General features: G+C 50.0%; 1 protein-coding gene across 1 annotated transcript in view; it reads right to left on the bottom strand.

The window, feature by feature from the left end:
- The window catches only part of LOC137655871 (SRRM2 protein homolog rsr-2-like), a 325,653-nt gene that overhangs the window by 299,726 nt on the left and 5,906 nt on the right, over window positions 1-20,021 (bottom strand). The window contains exon 2 of the mRNA XM_068390067.1: window positions 15,328-15,442. Within this exon, the coding sequence (XP_068246168.1) occupies window positions 15,328-15,423 (96 nt within the window). The 5' untranslated portion in view covers window positions 15,424-15,442. The remainder of the gene's footprint in view (window positions 1-15,327; window positions 15,443-20,021) is intronic.

Consider the following 20,021-nt stretch of genomic DNA (forward strand, 5'->3'; position numbering starts at 1 on the left):
CCTAGGGCTTGCGGCCGCGGCCGCCACCCCTAGGAGTCTTGCCTCCCCTGGAGGACTTACCGCCCCTCTTGACCTTGGCTGGAAAGGGCTGGGGCTTAGACACCACTCTCTTAGCTGCCGGTGCCTGTTTGGGAGCCTTACGAGGCTGTTGCTGCTGTTGTGGCAGGGCTGGAGGCTTATAGGGCCGAGTTGTAAGGGCCTTGTGGAGGAGGGAGTCCGTGCTGGATTTCCTCCACCTCTCAGCCGTTCGCTCCATGTCTTGAGGCTCAAACAGGCTCTCCCCCAGAAGGGAAGCATGTCGGAGCCTATACACATCTACGGCGGGGACCTTCGGATGGAATCTCTCGGACACAGCATCGCGACGCTTCAACACCGAGTTGGCCCACAGGGTGGTAACCTGGTGCGCCAAAAACTCGATGGAGCGGGTGCCCGAGAGCAAGAAGGTCTCTAGGGCCTTCCTATTGGTCTCCTTGGACAAGTCCTCCGATCGCAATAGGATGCCCAGAGATCCTAGCCAGAAGTCCAGCCACGAAGTGGCCTGCATGGCACACTTAGCGACCTTCTCGTGGTTAAGGATCTCTGCCGCCGAGAACGACACCTGCCGGGCAGAGAGTTTCTCAAGGGGAACTCCCTTCGCCAGCTCCTCCACAGAGTGATGGAGAGGAAGAGCGAGGTTGTGCTCACCCAGGATCTCGAAATACCTCCTCTGCTGAAGGCGAGGAGGAGGGATGAGCTTGTTCCCGGCAGTGGAACGACTGGAGGAGGCAAGAAGTGCGAGCTGAGCGTTGGCCCTAGCCCTGGCACTCTTCAGCCCCCGAGACCAGGGCAGAGCTGCACTGGTCTTAGGGGCCTTCCGAACGTCAAACACTTCATCCAGAATCGTGTCTATGCCTTCACGGGGGGCGATGACTGGATCCGTAAGTCTGTTAAGTTGCCTTATCAGGCTTAGGACCTGCCAGAAGGCATGTTCGGACTCTTGCTGTTCTCCTCCCTGCGGGCTGCCAGCTAAGTCTCCTGCCCAGGAATCTCTTCCTGGGGTGATACGTGGACATTCCCCTGGGTAGTCGTGGGTTCCTGACGAATCCTTGCAGAGGATTTAGGGACGGTCTTGGAATCCTTGGGTTCCCTCCTGGGAGGGATACAGGATTCCAACACCGAGGTTCGAGGGGCCCCTTCCTCACGAGACGATTCTCCTGCCTGAAGCGAAGTCTCCCCCCCTGGTGCCGAGGGGAAGACTACCGCCCCACTGGACTCACCTGAGGACGGAAAAACCTCGTCCACGGGAGAAGGAGAGAGTACTCGTGCAGGAGAAGGGACTTTCAAGACCGACCTCTTGGGAACCAACTTCGCCCTGGGGGAAGTCACCACGAAGTCCACTCCTCTCTTTCTCTTCAGCGTAGGAGAGACAGCCGATGGTTTGTTACCCTGGCCGGCGAGTGCTGGTTTCATAACCCTCACTAACGCCCGTGCCAGCGGACCAAACCAAGTCTGCTGCTCCAAGGACGCAGAGTCCGAAATCCTCGCTAAAGGGAAAGGGATCGGGCGATCCTTAGGAGTGGACACGACGGTACCTGCCTGAAAAGAAGGTGGGGAAGAATGCTGTACTGACCTTTCTTCGTCCTGCACTACCAACCTGTGCTTGGATGGAGGTGATCCCGAGTGCTGTCTAGGAGCATGCGTCCCTGCTGCTACCACCGGCTGTGGAATTCGCCGCGAACGATGGTCGCGCGAGGGCGAATGGTCGTGCGGGAGCGCGATCGCGCGGGCCCGCAGGTGGATGATCGCGCGGGCGCACAGGCGAGCGGTCGCGCGGGCGCGCAGGCGAGTGGGCGCGAGGGTGGGCAGGTAAATGAACACGTGTCCGAGGCGACGAACGCAAGCGTTGGCGCGACGGCGAGGGAACGCGCTGCCGCGTAGGTGAGGAAGATCGCTGGCGATGTAGATCCACAGGCGATCGATGACGGGCTGGTGAGTGCAGTCGCTCAAGTTGGCGATGGCGCGATGTGGTATGTCGACGCACTGGTGTGCGATGGTGAGCAGCATGCGCAGGTGAATGACCGCGTAATGGTAAGCGATGGCGAGCAGCATCCGCAGGAGGGCGATCGTTCAGGGGCGAGCGATGAGGAGCAGCATGCGCAGGAGGGCGATCGTGCAGGGGCGAGCGATGGCGAGCAGCATGCGCAGGTGGCCGATCGCGTGATGGGGTGCGATGGTGATCAGCATCCGCAGGAGGGCGATCGTGCAGGGTCGTGCGATGGCGAGCAGCATGCGCAGGAGGGCGATCGTGCAATGGCGAGCTAGAAGCTGGCGAACCATGTTCCTTCAGGAGCGTTGGAGAACGTCGGCGCGCTAGCTGTCTTTGTTGAATAGGCGATACTAAGATCGCCTGTGCGCGCTGGCGAGGAGGTAATCGCTGGCGCGTAGGTGATCGCTGGCGAGCTGGAGATCGCTGGCGAGCTGGAGATCGCTGGCGAGCAGAAGGTCGACCCGTGTCATGTGAGAGGACAGGCGGCGCGGCGCGTTCACGAGCAGGAACAGGCAGATCGCTGGCGCGTTGGCGAACATGTGTTTCTGACACACGCGCAGCACGATGTTGCGTAGCCACAGGACCAGGCAGATGGTGAGCAGGGAGTTCAGCAGGAACTAAAGGGTGGTCAGAGACCGCAGGGCGAGGGTCCTCAAATGAGCGCTGACGAGGGGGGCGAACATCAGGAGAGAGCCGACGAGCAGGTGAGCGTCGGCGAGCAGGAGATCGTCGACGAGCAGGAGAGTGTTTGTGTGCTAGCACTGCTCGCGTAAGGGAAGGATCCCTTAGCCCCGAAGGGACCGTTGCCCGTTGCGTGACGAGTTCTCCAGAAGGCGAAGATCTGGTAGGAGATGGTGAGCGGTCTGCAGAGAGGTTCAAGGAGGGCGGAGCTGTAGGTTGAGGCTGACGAGGAGAGTCCCCCCCGGAGGATGAAGACCCAAAAAGGCGCCTCTTAGTCCCCCTGTAAGGGGAAGGGAGGCCCTTGTGGCGTAGAGGACGGTGAGCCTTACGGCGGAGGCGGCCTCGGGGGAGATCGTCGGGACCATCGGTCCTCCGAAGGGGAGTCTCCGTCAAAACACTTCCCTCAGAAGGAAGCTGAGCAGCAGTCGAGACCGAAGAACTCACTTCCCCCTTCGAAGGATGTACGGAAGGAGGAGGAGAGCCTTTAGCACCATCACCAGCAACAGCACCTGCGGCGGAAGGCCCAGCCACGTCGGAGGCCTCTGTCACCACGACGTCGACAATAGACAGAGGGTCTACCTCTGCTACCACCGGCGACTGCTTAACAGCGGACCCCAACAAGACAAGGTCAATGAGAGCGACCCTGGAGGGCAAGCCCTTAAGCCCCAGGGACGACCAAATCTGTAAAAGATCATCACTGGATAAGGCATTATCAATAACCTCCCCCGGAGGAGGAGGGGGAACCGCCTCGCTATGGGAGGCGACGCCCTCTCCCCCCACCGAAGGTCGGGAAACAGAACAAGGGCCTGCGCTCCCACTCGGCAGACTCTCCTTAGGAGGCTGACGAGGGGGAGCTTCGGAGGAGGTTTGGGCGGCGGAAGAAGAGTCCCGAGAACCTTCCTCCTTCAAGGCTAACCCCGGAGGAGAACGGTCTCTCTTGGACTTCTTCTTACGCCGACGGCCAAACCTCTCCCACTGGGAGGCAGACCACTCCCTGCACTCACGGAACATGTTCTCCTGGTCACACCGTCGGCCCCGACATTGAGGGCAGAGGGTGTGAGGATCCGTATTAACGTCCGACATGAAAGTCCCACAAGGACGGCCGGCAACTCCAGGGCATGTACGCATAGTAAAGAGAATAACTGAAGGTCAACTTCCAACCAACACACACGCTGAAAAGAAAAAGCAGAAAATTAAAGGCTGTCACGAAGGCGATGAGCAGACACGTCTGATCACCGCCGAGCCAAAAGTGAAGAGAAGCAAGTCACCGGTGTGTGGAGGGGGGAAGGGTAGCAAGCTACCCTTCCCCACCCCCCGCTAACTAGCGCGGGGGTAATTAACCCTCGTTAAAAACTATTGGCTCGTCATTTCAGCTGCGCTAAAAGTAAACCCTTTGTAAATAGCGTGGTTTGTATTTCGGTTACGGAACAAATCTATTTTGGGGTGAGATAGCCATGTCGTCCTGATGGGCCTGCCCTCCTTTTCTATAGAAAAGGCCTTGGCAGGATCCCTCCCGATGGTCAATGCTATTAGGAATAACCGCCATCTTGGATATGGCGCCATCTAAATACTCAATAGTAGTATGGGAGGAAGGGTAACCTTGATAACGGCTCCCCTTCTAATTTGCCACTCTTCCCCCTCGAGGCAAAAACGCTATTCGGGGTGAAAAATGTTATTTTGATAATAAAATAAATTTTTGAATATACTTACCCGGTGATTATAATAGCTGCAGCTCTGCTGCTCGACAGAAAACTCTACGGAAAAAATCCGCCAGCGATCGCTATGCAGGTAGGGGGTGTACTTCAACAGCGCCATCTGTCGTCCAGATACCCAGTACTCATTGTAAACAAAGAACTCAATTTTCTCCTCGGTCCACTGCGTCTCTATTGGGGAGGAAGGGAGGGTCCTTTAATTTATAATCACCGGGTAAGTATATTCAAAAATTTATTTTATTATCAAAATAACATTTTTCAATATTTAACTTAGCCGGTGATTATAATAGCTGATTCACACCCAGGGGGGTGGGTAGAGACCAGCAAAATATGTTTACATTATTATGAGCTAAGGATTTTTTATTTCATTTTAGAAGTTATCAAAATAACAAAAATAAAATAAATAGGTACCTGGTAAGGAAGTCGACTTGAACGATTACTCTGCCTTTTTAAGTACGTCTTCCTTACGGAGCCTCGCGATCCTCTTAGGATGCTGAGCGACCCCTAGGATCTGAAGTATGAAGGGTTGCAACCCATACCACAGGACCTCATCAAAACCTCTAATCTAGGCGCTTCTCAAGAAAAGAATTTGACCACCCGCCAAATCAACCAGGATGCGAAAGGCTTCTTAGCCTTCCGGACAACCCAAAAACAACAATAAAAAACATTTCAAGAGAAAGATTAAAAAGGTTATGGAATTAGGGGATTGTAGTGGTTGAGCCCTCACCCACTACTGCACTCGCTGCTACAAATGGTCCCAGAGTGTAGCAGTTCTCGTAAAGAGACTGGACATCCTTAAGATAAAAAAACGCGAACACTGACTTGCTTCTCCAATAGGTTGCGTCCATTATACTTCGCAGAGATCTATTTTGTTTAAAGGCCACTGAAGTTGCGACAGCTCTAACTTCATGTGTCCTTACCTTCAGCAAAGCTTGGTCTTCCTCACTCAGATGTGAATGAGCTTCTCGTATTAACAGTCTGATAAAATAGGATAAAGCATTCTTTGACATAGGCAAAGATGGTTTCTTAACTGAACACCATAAAGCTTCTGACTGTCCTCGTAAAGGTTTAGTTCGTCTTAGATAGAACTTAAGAGCTCTCACAGGGCATAAGACTCTTTCTAGTTCATTTCCAACCATATTCGATAGGCTTGGAATATCGAACGATTTCGGCCAAGGACGAGAAGGTAGCTCGTTTTTGGCTAGAAAACCAAGTTTTAGAGAACATGTAGCCGTTTCAGATGAAAATCCGATGTTCCTGCTGAAGGCGTGAATCTCACTGACTCTTTTAGCTGTGGCTAAGCAAACCAGGAAAAGAGTCTTTAAGGTGAGATCTTTAAATGAGGCTGATTGAAGCGGCTCGAACCTTTCTGACATGAGGAATCTTAGTACCACGTCTAAATTCCAACCAGGTGTAGCCAAACGACGCTCCTTCGTGGTCTCAAAAGACTTAAGGAGGTCCTGTAGATCTTTATTGTTGGAAAGATCTAAGCCTCTGTGACGGAAGACTGATACCAACATGCTTCTGTAACCCTTGATAGTGGGAGCTGAAAGAGATCGTTCTTTCCTCAGGTATAAAAGGAAGTCAGCTATTTGAGTTACAGAGGTACTGGTCGAGGATACAGATACTGACTTGCACCAGTTTCGGAAGACTTCCCACTTCGATTGGTAGACTCTAAGGGTGGATGTCCTCCTTGCTCTAGCAATCGCCCTGGCTGCCTCCTTCGAAAAGCCTCTAGCTCTCGAGAGTCTTTCGATAGTCTGAAGGCAGTCAGACGAAGAGCGTGGAGGCCTTGGTGTACCTTCTTTACATGTGGCTGACGTAGAAGGTCCACCCTTAGAGGAAGCGTTCTGGGAACGTCCACTAGCCATCGAAGTACCTCGGTGAACCATTCTCTCGCGGGCCAGAGGGGAGCAACTAACGTCAACCTTGTCCCTTCGTGAGAGGCGAACTTCTGCAGTACCTTGTTGACAATCTTGAACGGGGGGAATGCATATAGGTCTAGATGTGACCAATCTAGGAGAAAGGCATCTATATGAACTGCTGCTGGGTCCGGGATTGGTGAGCAATATATTGGGAGCCTCTTGGTCATCGAGGTTGCGAAGAGATCTATGGTTGGCTGGCCCCATGTGGCCCAAAGTCTCTTGCACACATCCTTGTGTAGGGTCCATTCTGTTGGAATGATTTGTCCCTTTCGACTGAGGCAATCTGCCATGACATTCAAGTTGCCTTGGATGAACCTCGTTACTAGCGAAATGTTTTGACCTTTTGACCAGGTGAGGAGGTCCCTTGCGATCTCGTACAACGTCATAGAGTGGGTCCCTCCTTGCTTGGAGATGTACGCCAAAGCCGTGGTGTTGTCCGAGTTCACCTCTACCACTTTGCCTTGAAGGAGAGACTTGAAGCTTTTCAAGGCCAGATGAACTGCCAGTAGCTCCTTGCAGTTGATATGCATTGTCCTTTGACTCGAGTTCCAAGTTCCCGAGCATTCCCGACCGTCTAATGTCGCGCCCCAGCCTGTGTCCGATGCGTCCAAGAAGAGAACGTGGTTGGGAGTCTGAACAGCCAGGGGCAGACCCTCTCTGAGGCTGATACTGTCCTTCCACCAAGTCAGGCAAGACTTCATCTTCTCGGAAATGGGGATCGAGACCGCTTCTAGCGTCTTGTCCTTTTTCCAGTAAACAGCTAGGTGATATTGAAGAGGACGGAGGTGTAGTCTTCCTAACGATACGAACTGTTCCAGGGATGATAGTGTCCCTATCAGACTCATCCACTGCCTGACTGAACATCGTTCCTTCTTCAGCATGTTCTGGATGCATAACTGGGCTTGGCTTGTTCTGGGGGCCGACGGAAAAGCCCGAAAAGCTAGACTGTGAATCTCCATCCCTAAATACACAATAGTTTGGGATGGGACCACTTGAGACTTTTCCATATTGACAAGGAGACCCAATTCCTTGGTCAGATCTAGAGTCCACTTTAGATCCTTCAGACAGCGACGACTGGAAGAAGCTCTTAGAAGCCAGTCGTCCAAATAGAGGGAGGCTCGGATGTCCGCTAAATGAAGGAATTTGGCTACATTCCTCATCAGCCTCGTAAACACAAGAGGAGCTGTGCTTAGGCCAAAGCACAGGGCTTGAAACTGGTAGACAACCTTTTCGTAAACAAATCTCAGAAAAGGTTGGGAGTCTGGGTGGATGGGGACGTGGAAGTATGCGTCCCTTAGGTCTAAAGAGACCATCCAGTCTTCCCTTCTGACCGCTGCTAGAACGGACTTTGTGGTCTCCATGGAGAACGTCTGCTTTGTGACAAAGACATTCAGCGCACTGACGTCTAGCACCGGCCTCCACCCTCCTGTCTTCTTTGCCACTAAGAAGAGACGGTTGTAGAAGCCCGGGGTTTGATGGTCCAGGACTTTGACTACCGCTCCCTTTTCTAGTAAGAGAGACACCTCCTGTTTCAATGCTCGTCTCTTGTCTTCCTCTCTGTACCTGGGAGAGAGATCGATGGGAGACGTTGCTAGAGGGGGTTTTCGTACAAACGGGATCTTGTACCCCTCTCTGAGCAACTTCACAGATTGTGCATCTACGCCTCTCTTCTCCCAGGTCTGCCAGAAGTTCTTGAGTCTGGCTCCCACTGCTGTCTGAAGAAGCTGGCAGTCAGACTCTGCCTTTAAAGGACTTGGTTCCTTTCTTCTTTCCACGTCTCCCTTCGGTACGAGCACCTCCTCTGCTGGAGGCTCTGCCACGAAAGGGCGGAATAAATCGGGACGCTGGAGTGTCCATCCTTGGTCTAGCTGACAAGGTAGGCAAAGGGGTGGCTTTGCGAGCAGAGGACACAACCAGGTCATGAGTGTCCTTTTGTATCAAAGAAGCAGCAATCTCCTTAATCAAGTCCTCTGGAAAGAGGCACTTAGAAAGAGGAGCAAACAGAAGTTCGGATCTTTGACAAGGTGTCACTCCAGCTGACAGGAAAGAGCAAAGGTTCTCACGCTTCTTGAGGACTCCGGATACGAACGATGCAGCAAGCTCATTAGACCCGTCACGTATGGCCTTGTCCATGCAGGACATGATGAGCAAGGAAGTTTCCTTCTCTGTCGGAGAGATCTTCCTGCTTAAAGCTCCCAGACACCAGTCTAAAAAGTTGAAGACCTCAAAGGCTCTAAATATCCCTTTCAAAAGGTGGTCTAGGTCCGAAGATGACCAACATATTTTCGAGCGTCTCATGGCTAGCCTGCGGGGAGAGTCTACAAGACTTGAGAAGTCGCCCTGGGCAGAGGCAGGAACTCCCAAGCCGAGAACTTCTCCCGTGGCATACCAGACGCTCGATCTAGAAGAGAGTCTAGCAGGGGGAAACGTAAAGGCTGTCTTCCCTAGACTCTTTTTGGACTGCATCCATTCTCCTATCACTCGTAAAGCTCTCTTGGACGAGCGTGCGAGGACGAGTCTAGTAAAGGCAGGCGAGGATGACGGCATACCAAAAACAAACTCTGACGGAGGAGAGCGCGGAGCCACAGACACAAACTGGTCCGGAAATATCTCTTTGAACAGAGCTAAAACCTTTCTAAAGTCCAAAGAGGGTTGCGTGGACTTAGGCTCGTCAAGATCCGAATGTGGTTCATCAACGTGAGCAGCACCATCATCATCCGAAAGTCCATCATCCGAGTATTGAGGAGGAAGCGGCAATGGAGTAGGTAACGGCTGGATAGCTGAGTCCGGTCGCACGGGTGCATGCGTGACTGAGCCGGACGCAACGTCATGGAACTGTTGCCCAGTCTGTGAGCTGGCAACAACCATAGCAGCGCGGGGACGCACAGCGTCTACTCCAGACTGTCTAGCCTGATGTGGGTGAGCAGTGGCAACCACACTGGGTTGCGGAGGTTGACGCACCGCGTCAAAACAAAACAACTCTGACGGTTGTTGTACCTCGCGAACGTCAACGGAAGGCTCCGTGCGTCGCTGAACGTCAACATGCGGCTGGCAGGGTACACTGGAACGCATGGGTGGCGGAACTCTCTCAACAGGAGAGCGCAAGAAGGTTGCCTCAGCGTCCACAGGACGCACAACCGAGTGTGTGGTTGGTTGTAGGCAAGAGGCTGGTGCAGCAGCAACCTTCTCCGCACGAAAGTCCTGCATCAGAGACGTTAATTGGGACTGCATGGTCTGCAGCAAAGACCACTTAGGGTCTGCAGGAGCAGGTGCGGCGACAGACGGTGTAACTGTCTGAGGCGGGTACCGCTTTGCCTCTCTTAGGAGGTGAGCAGTCATCGGAAGACTGCAGCGAGTCCGAACTGACCCAGTGGCTACAGCTGGGCCGTTGGACTTGCGCGGAAGGGACCGACTTGCGCTTTAGCGGTCGTGAGACCTTGGTCCATGGTTTCTTGCGAGAAACCTCTTCCGCAGACGAGGTATAAATGGGCTCTCGTCTTTGTGTGGTAGGGGCGATCTTGGGTAGATACGCCCGAAACCACGGAGGGAACGTCTGTTCGCTGATTAAAGCCTCTCGAACCCATTGGTCGTACGACATTGCTTCTCCCCTGGACTTGGGAGCTTGCAAGAGGTCCCGGACTAGGAGGACAACAGGCACGAACAGACGAACCCTCAAGCGCAACACTATCCACAACACTATCACTCACTTTATCACTTCCCACTGCACTTTTACACTTCAGCTCCTTGACGTCCGCCATGAGCTGGTTACGGTCACTAGCCAGGGACTCAACTCTCTCACCCAGAGCTTGGATGGCACGCATCATATCAGCCATCGAAGGTTCCTGAGTGCCAGAAGGGGGATTAGGAGCAACCACTACAGGGGAAGGAATAGGTTGTGGGGCATGAGGAGAGGAAAATTCAACAGAACGAGAGGAACTTCTCCTGACTCTATCTCTCTCTAGCCTACGTGTATATTTTTGGAATTCGATAAAATCGAATTCCGAAAGCCCAACGCATTCCTCACATCGATCTTCCAATTGACAGGTTTTATCCCGACAATTGGAACAAACAGTGTGAGGATCGATAGAGGCCTTCGGAAGACGCCTTGAACAGTCCCTAGCATTACACTTCCTGAATTTTGGGACTTGAGAAGGGTCAGCCATTTTGAATTGGTCAAAGGGGAATTCAAAAACTATCCAAAGTCATCAACAAATAATCCGTAATCAAAAAAAGAATGCAAGGATTTATTGAAGAGAAAGCCTGCACAGCGAAAGCTCAAAACTAGAATAGTGTACAGTACTTCACCAAATAGTTGTGAAAACAAATCCAGTTAGCAACAGCGAATTAGTAGGTCTTGCCGGTAGCACGACAGAGAGAAAATTGAGTTCTTTGTTTATAATGAGTACTGGGTATCTGGACGACAGATGGCGCTGTTGAAGTACACCCCCTACCTGCATAGCGATCGCTGGCGGATTTTTTCCGTAGAGTTTTCTGTCGAGCAGCAGAGCTGCAGCTATTATAATCACCGGCTAAGTTAAATATTGAAAATTGTTATGTTTCATATCAAGATATATGTCCCCTGACTATGCGATATCCTTGAAGAGAAATTTTAAGGATATTTGCGCCAGAGTTAGAATTCTGGAGACCTAAAGGTAAATTCTTTGGGAATATCACTGTAGTTCAAATATCCCTTGGAAGCTACTTATAGGAACCTTCCATCAGGACGACACGGCTATCTCACCCAAAAAGAGATTTTTCGCTTTGCTTAAAATCCGTTTTGATTGCCTCCGCTCATATACAGGTGGAAATCATCCAGAGTTTTCTATAAAAATTATGCGAAGCAAGTGCATGAGATAAAACACTTTGTGGTGGCGGCAGGTAGTGTCATAAAACCTGTCATCTAGCGCTGCGATGAACAGTGAACTGTTTTGGGACTCAATAGTGTATCAGATGAATAGGTGTTAACACCTTCTAGTGTTAATACCTTCTAGTGAAAATCACTACGGTGATTAATAGACTGTTCTATACAGGTGCAGAATCTAACCAATAACACCAGTGCCGTGTGAACATTTGAACACAGTTGAAGCATACCCAACATCTGAGTGAAATTAGACAAGTTTAGCTTCACATTCATTGAGTGACATTTTTAAAAAATTGAATTAATATAGGTATATTCTTCTCTTACAGGTCAGAAACATATATAACCATGATGTTTATATGTGCAAGGTTAGATTCCTTCTCATGATATATTACTTATCTATTTTGCTTATGAAAATAAAGAGGAAAAAATGTATCTGCGTCTTCTTTTATCCTCAGTACATCAATAAAAGAATCCAGAGTTGTTCTATTTTCTTAAATAGACACCTTGATGGTACCGATTTCCAAAGTATGAACAGGTAATCTCTAGAAAGTTTCCCTTGCGTCCTTATGGAGATACAAACTTTGAATCCTTACAGTCGAAGATGACATTTTCCCTGAAGGGTCAGGAAGCCCTAAGCTTGTTCCAAGCTTGGTGGATATGACAAATAACGGTAATGTCATATACAAGGGTCTAGGAGACCATATAAGGAACTCATTTAAAGTAAAGGCACTTATACAAACCCACAGATATAGTACTTTCAAGTTAATTCTCTGGTAATCTTCCACCAGGACGACATGGCCGAGCCCAAAAAACGGATTTTGAGCAAAGCGAAAAATCTATTTTTGGGTAAGATAGCTATGTCGTCCTGATGGACCCACCCTTCTTTCTTAAATGACCCCACCCGAAACTACTCTATCTACAGCTATTCCTGCTTAAATGCAACTGGGAATGATGGGCCATAGTAGTAAGGAAAGGCTCCCCTTTCGTTCGCCACTCTTCCCCCTCAAAGAATTAAATCTATTCGAGGTGAAGATTGCTATGTGTCGTATCAAAAAATACGTCCGCTGATATTATGCGATATCCTAAAAAATATATTAAGGATACTCGCGCCAGGAGTTAGAATTCTGGAGACCTATGATTAATTCTCCGGGAGTATCACTGTAGCAAATATCCCTTAGAAAGCTACCTAAAGGCACCTTCCATCAGGACGACATGGCTATCTCACCCAAAAATAGATGTTTCGCTTTGCTCAAAACCCGTTATTTTTCCTGGTTTACTTTCCTCACTCAGCTATTTTCCCTGAAAGACCCCTGAGCTATGGCATCCTGCTTTTCCAAGTAGAGTTGTAGCTTAGCAAGTAATAATCATAATAATAATATACTTGAAACAAGTTTGCATATTAGCTAGAAAGTGTAAAATTATTTCTCAATTACCCCAGGAATAATAGCTATAAAAACAAAGGAAACTGGCCGTGGCCAGTTAGTCTATGGCTAGTTGGACTGCACCCTGTTAGGCTGCGGTGAGTTGTTCTAGACCCTCAAGAACCATGGTGCGTCCTTCGAGAACGGAATTGTTCCCAAAAGGGGCACCCAGAAAGTACTTCCTTGACCTAGGTGGGGTGTCAAGGACAGGTAGAGCACAAGAGGATGTCATCTTTTGCTCTTTCCTAAGCTCAGCTTCAATAGGGAAGAAAGCACCGTCAGAGTGACTATTTGGCTGAACAGACAGTAAAGGAACAGCCCCCTTACCACGTGAGGGAACCTGCTGTTCACCCCGGTAGGAAGACTGATGGTAAGGTGAGCGCTGGAGAGGTGAAGGCTGATAAGCCACACTAGTAAGTACAACCTCATAAGCGCACACCTCTGCTTGACTAGCCCCCTGCGCGTAGTGTGCTGAGTGTGCTAGCGAGGTAGAGCACACCTGAGCAAGCGTAATCAACACTTTTAGCATTCCCGAGTTAAGGTGATAAGACTCCCCATACTGACCAGCGCACATAGACATAGTAGAGGTAGCGTGTGCACCCCTATCAAGCACAAGAGCTCGCTAGCCCACCTCGCAAAGGAGGTTGGGTGTGCAACAGCAAGCAAGACTCGTCCACTAGACTGAGATTAGCGTGTCAGGGAATGAAACTCTCCTGCTTGTCTTATATTCCGAAGGGGAATGCGAGCAGCCTTTCTATCCTGTGAGGGACAGGAAGGACGGGCAGTTGCTAAACGCTTTCGTGCAAGCAAAGAGGCAAGTTCTACATCATGAGAGGTAGAATCCAAAGGCCTAAGCTCCTAGAAACATGGCCTTGCATTGCAATGAGCACAATGCTGTGTTCTACGGACAAGACGGCAAGGAGGAGGGATTGCAAGCAACAGCCTAAATCCATCATCGCCAAGCTCCGAAAAGCTGTGCTCTGATGAATTGTAGTGGGGTATTGACGAGTCCAATGCCCTTCGTTGAAATTCAGGGGGGGGGACCAACCAGGCGAAGGCCGCCTCTCCCACATTTGGGAAGGGCAATCAACCACTGTTGCTGTCGGCAACTCTCCTAGCAAGCGATAAGATTACTATACAGTGGCTGGTGGAGGGTAGAGCTCCCCCTTGGAAGATGAAGTTTCCCAACACCTGGAAAAGGACCTCCAGACAGCTCTCACTACTTCCCCCCAGGCTGAGAGAACACAGCCAGTAGATCCACATCCTGAACTGTTCGTGGGATGTAGCCGAAACTAGTCGTAGGATTCACCGTGGAGGGATCCCCCGACAACTCTGAGGAGTACTTATCAGCAACTGCTCATGCCCATCCGCCGAAGCAGAATGAAAGCTGAGGCAAGCAGGTGTTGAGCTCGAGATGGCTAGGCACAAAAGAGAGACTTTCGGTCCACTACTTACAGAGTCTAGAGCAAGAAGATGGAAATCAACCCCTGGGGAGGCTGTGCGCTACCACTGCGTGCCCAACCGCATGACCTTGAGAAGCCTTTCCCATTTCCTTACACGGAGAACCTGCGAGTCCCAAGGAAGGCCACAGCGGAAAGCGATTCCCCTACGACGGTGGCAAGGGGAAGACACGAAGGCTCCGAGAGCGCAGAGTTGTCCCGGAGCCAAATGGGCGCCACTCATACTCGAACGACTCTCAAAAGAAGACAACCAAGCAGTCAGAAGAGCATGGTCAAGACAATGGAGCCTGATGGCAAGGTTTCTTCCCCTTCGAGGATGAACCCTAAGAGGAAGAATCCTTCTTAGCCTTCTTTTGTTGCCGGCTAAACCTTGTCTACTGGGAGGGTAACCACTCCCAACACTCATCATAAGGAAACTCCTGCATGCAAGAGGGACCCCTACACGCAGAGCAGGAACCATGAGGATCAGTCTCCACACCTGACATGAAAGTGCCGTAACGGCACCCCTCAATGCTGGGACAAACCAGCATGGTTAAGATGCCCACAGCCATACACAACTGAAAAAGAAAAAAGATGCCCACAGCCATACACAACTGAAAAAGAAAAAGAAAGGAAAGATCTTAACTTTTATGGCCGTTCTTTTATCATATTGGTATTGCGGTGTTTGACAGGAGAATAAGACAACGTCTGTAAACTACTGAACCAAAATAAAAAGTGACAGTTTGTTACTAGTGCAGGTGAGCGGGGTGGCTGGTCTAACTCCCGCTCCCCCTCCACTAACCAGTGGAGGATAATTACACCTCGCAAAAAGCTTAAGTTTCAGCTATCACCGAAATACTGTATATCGCTACTATAAAGAGCGTAATGGTTTGTAAAGTGTCGGAACAAAAGGTCACAAAATCTGCCATAATATTCAACCTACGAGAACATCTGTCCTCAAAGACAGCTGATAGCAAAGTAACTACTCATTGAGTAAGCAGGGGGCGGGGCTTAGCTGCTCCCAGTCGGTAACTACCGACCACCTGTTTACACCTCGTTATAAGATCTTGAACTGCTGTGTATTCCAGCTTTGCTGTTATCTCTCCCATGTAAAGGATGAAGGTTTGTATTTGTACCAGAACAAGAACTTTTCAAGCAATTATACACCACCGTTTCAAAAATTACATAACAAGAATATCTTCAAAAAACAGAAGAGATAGATCATGAAGTCTGGGTTAAAAATTTCATAGTACGATATTCACCTTATTTTTACCGGAACGAATAAGTGCCAAGTTCCTCTGCACATAGCCATTAGTCCCAGATCCACGGGCAGTCTGAAGTCCAATGCCATTATACATGGCTGACGCACCTTAGCGGCTGGAAAAAGAAAAGGAAATCATAACACTATATACTAGCGCAAGTCTATCAAGCAAACAAAATTCATTATTTTAGCTTCCAATTTTTTTTTTTAAATTTGTTTGTATTCCAATCTTTACAAACCAGAGCCCTTCAAATTAAATATCTTCCATCCGAGCTGGAATGGCCTTTGAATCTTTAACAGGTAGTGTGGTTGCTAGCTGGAGGTAGGTGGGGGGGGGGGAGCCAACTGCCTACTCAACTGTATCACATCACTTTTGACCTTTAGCTAATTATTGAAAGGGTAATGGAATTGTAAGTAAAAAATACTCAGCTTTGTATAGTTAACAAAAATGAGAATTACTGCGCTTCTAAAATTTATAAATTTTTCCTTCACATACAAACTATCACCCCTTAAACAGGAGGCTCATTATTGGATTTCTTTTCTTCCCTGGAAATGACATCATTCCTAGTCCCAAAGGGGAACAAAGAAGGTGACTCCAACATCACCTTAGCAACTATTCATAAAACATGTAGATGATGTTAGAAGGTCTGAGCCAGAACTGGCTTAAATGGAAGCTAGTACTAGATAACAGAACACATCTCTTTATGATAGAGATCATTTCAGAAGTGTCAGACCAGATATCACGCTTACGTGAATGAAAGACAACAACCAATCTTCCCAATTATAAGGAAGATGGAGGAATTCCTATTAAGCAGAAAGTCGTCTGCTAGAAAGGCTCTCTCCATTGCTTAACTGACCAGCATCTGTCATCCAACAGCATGTATTGGTTAGACCTGCTTCATCCCCTCAAGAGGATAAAGAACCAAATGTGCTACCTTAATTGGTTTGCGAGTTATACACACAGCCCCAACAGGACCCAATGAAGGAGATTCAGGAGTCTGTGGCCAATGTACTAAAAGCACTAAGGAGAAAGTTGTCTGAAAGGCTCACACCATCTTTGGTTCAGAGCATACCGACTAGTGACCCAGGGGGATACTGACAGGGCTAGGCTCCAGAGTTCTTCCTCTAACTCAGTAATGAATCCAGATGAAAAGCCGACATCTCTGAGCCAACCAATCAGGATAATATCCCGTCCAGATGGCAGTCATAGTTAAGAGTCACCCAAATACTGTATGAACATGTATACAAAGGATAAGGCAAAGGCTCCCAGATCAGCAAGACTGAAACGAGTATTTCAGATATGAACCTTTACACAGTGGTAGCAGACCAAGAGCCTGATAGTCAGGTTCAAAACCGTGCGAGTACAGTAGTCAAAAAGCTGTGGGCCACTAGGATGCCTAACCTACTCAGACTATGAGGATAATTCCTTCACCCTGAAATGCAGTATCACAAATCTTAGAACAGATTCGGACTTGTAAAAACGAAAAAAATGATGGATCAGGATGTGGCAGGTCCCTATCACGCTTGGAGCTATCCCTATCACCTTCAAATGATCAAGGAAGGGAAAACACTATGCATTCCTTCCTGGCCACTGGCCTGGCTCAGGGATGCACCGAAAAAAGGTTGAGAATATACCAAGTCATAAGTAAGAATGATCCAGGTCAGACATATAACCTGTCTGTCATTCATGCCCTCCATAACAGGAGGAGAATACAGGTAAGCAAGGTATCAGGCAGCACATGGACATGTCGCGTGATTATCAATCAGTAGGTTATAATGACCCTTGTTCACAATTCAGCATAAACAATGGAACATCTTATTGCTTGTATGAGCACTGAGAGAGGTCCATGATGATCAGATGATCCCTTTCCTGATTGGGAACAAGAACTATTCAGTTTGTGGACAAGCCATGTGGAAAGAGCAGGTAACAGGTGATCAAGTTCTCTAACACACAAACATACAGAATATTTCCACTAACACAAGAATTAAAAGGAAACGAAGGATTGTACAGTATTCCCATCTAAAAGCATGAGAGGGAATGTCATTGTTGTGTGTCTGAACGGGGAGACTAAGCACTGGTTACGATCATGGATACTAGTAAAATTCTCATTAGTGTTATGAGCACGGAGAACAATTCCTGATTACCCCTACTTCAATAGGGTCTGTACTTCTGCCAGAAGGGCCTGCTCCCTTGCCGATCCCATGGCAAGAGAGTTCAATGACAATGGATTCGTCGTCAGGGGAGGTAGAGATGTTATGAACGGGACGTGATATCCTAGACTAATCACGAAGATTGTCCAGGAATTGGCCCCGAGTTGCTTCCACCTGTTTGAGCAACTTTGTAGGCATCCCACCAGTGGAAATGCAGGGGGACTGCCTAACCTAGCGTTTGTGGCCCCAGCTGCTCCCTCTAGGATTTTTGCCTCCCCTGGAGGACATTTTGCCTTTCCTCTCTTTGACAGGAAAGGGCTTAGACACCATCGTCTTCGCTGCTGTTGTCGTCGTTGTGGTCTTGGCTGGACGGGACTGCTGTGGTTCTGGAGGCTTATAGGGCTTGGATGTTAAAGCCCTATGAAGGAGGGAGTTTAGATGTGACTTCCTCCACCTCTCGGCAGCATGTTCCACATCCTTAGGCTCGAAAAGAGCAGACCCCTCCTTGGAGGAATGTCTGAGACTATTGATCTAGACGCTAAGGACCTTCTGATGGAATCTCTCAGCTACTGCATCCCGACGTTTCAGGATGGTATTTGCCCACATGTTCGAGACTTGGTGGGCAAGAAACTCGATCGTGCGAGTACCTGAGAGAAGGAGGGTTTCCAAAGCTTTCCTGTTACGTTCCTTGGAGAAATCCTCTGAACGTATCAGGATACCTAAGGTCCCCAACCAGATATCGAGCCACGAAGTAGCTTGCATAGCACACTTCGCAACCTTCTCCTGATTGAGGATCTCGGCTGCCGAGAACGAGACCTGCTGGTTGGAGAGTCTCTCAAGAGGGACTTCTCTGGTTAGCTCTTCCAGCGAGTGGTGAAGTGGAAGAGCTAGACAAGGCTTCTCTGGGATCTTGAAGTACCTCCTCTGCTGTATGCGAGGAGGTGGGAGGAGCTTGTTGGTGGTACCGGAACAGTTGGAGGATGACATCTCGGAGAGCTGCTGGGAGATCTTGTCCCTGGTACTCTTTACCACTTGTGACCAGGGCAGGGCTGCACTGGTCATGGAGGGCTTTTGAGTACCAAAGACGCGGTCTAAGAACGTGTCTTTGCCCTCTCGAGGAGGGATCTCTGGGTTGGAAAACCCGCTGAGAGCCCTCATTAGAGTCAGAACTTGCCAGACTCTTGCTGGTCTCCTCCTGTTGTAAGACTTGCAGCGAAGTCTCCTTCTATCCCCGACAGACAGACTTGAAAGCCTGAGTTACGGCTCTGATCAGGGCACCAAACCAGGGATGTTGGCTGACAGACGCATTGTCAGACATACCCCTTGAAGGGAAAGGGCCTGAAGGATCCCTGGGAGGAGTCACTGTAATAGGTGGGTTCGTCCGTGGTAGCTTTGGGATCCTGAACCCCTCTGGAAGTTTCCCTTCCCCACAATACGCGGTGGTATGCGCTTGCAGGGAGGGGAATGAAGCGATGGGGACCTTACCGGATGTCGTTCCTTGTGATGCATAGGCTCGTGGGGGGGAGAATACTGACGCTCGCGCGAGGGAGAATATCGGGGCTCGCGCGAGGGAGAATATCGGGGCTCGCACGAGGGAGAATATCAGGGCTCTCGCGCGAGAGATTGGTGGCGCGCGCACCATAATCACGATGTGCACGAGGGACACTGATGGCGTGCGCGCAGGAGAATCACGATGTGAACGTGGGAGTGTGTTCGCGCGCATCTTTAACAGCCATAGGGCGCGTGCATGCAGGAGAATGTCCCCTAGCGCGCAGGCACGCGTGAGAATGTTGGCGGGCATCCCTAGGCGAGGGTTGGTTAGCGTACGCATGACGCGCGCAGGAGAAGGGTGGTGCGCTGGTAAGGGATGGCACGCGGGTGAAGCCAGCATGGCTGACTCATCTGTAGGCCTGCTAACAGGAGAAAGTTGGCGTGCAGGTTTTACCTGACACGTAGGATGGTGCGCAGCACAGGAGAGTATACTGTAGGGGGCGTACGCGCACGTGCAGGAGGATGTTGGCACACGGGAGAGCACTGTTGCACAGGAGAACGATGGCGCGCAGGTAATTTGTGCGAAGGAGAACGTTGGCGCGCAGATGAGTGTTGGCGTGCAGGTGGGCACTGGCGCGTAAGTGTAGGGGGCGTGGGCGGCCAGGAGATCGTTAGCACATGTGCGCATGAGGGCACGCATGGCGCGTGGTGGAGCTATGCTCTTGGAGCGTATGCGCATGTTAGTGCGTACACTCTTGACGATGCCCTGTGTTAGGGTGAGAAGGAAGATCAGCGCGCTTTAGTGATTGGGCCTGAAGAGCTACTGACGAGCGCTTGTCAGGTTTCGTGGGCGCGTAGATTGTTGGCGCGCAATAGTACGTTCGGTTGGAGCCTTGTTAGGTCCATGCAGAAACGGCGACGGCAGGTCTGTCGGGTGGAGGGTCGACGTGTCCTTTAAAAGGACGACCTTTCACGGAAGGAGATCGCAAACGATCTGCAGAGAGGTCCAGGACCAATGCAGGAGCAGTGACGGATGATCGGTCGAGAGGCTCC

This window comes from Palaemon carinicauda, chromosome 16 (assembly GCF_036898095.1).
Source record: "Palaemon carinicauda isolate YSFRI2023 chromosome 16, ASM3689809v2, whole genome shotgun sequence".
NCBI classification, from domain to species: Eukaryota; Metazoa; Arthropoda; class Malacostraca; order Decapoda; family Palaemonidae; genus Palaemon; species Palaemon carinicauda.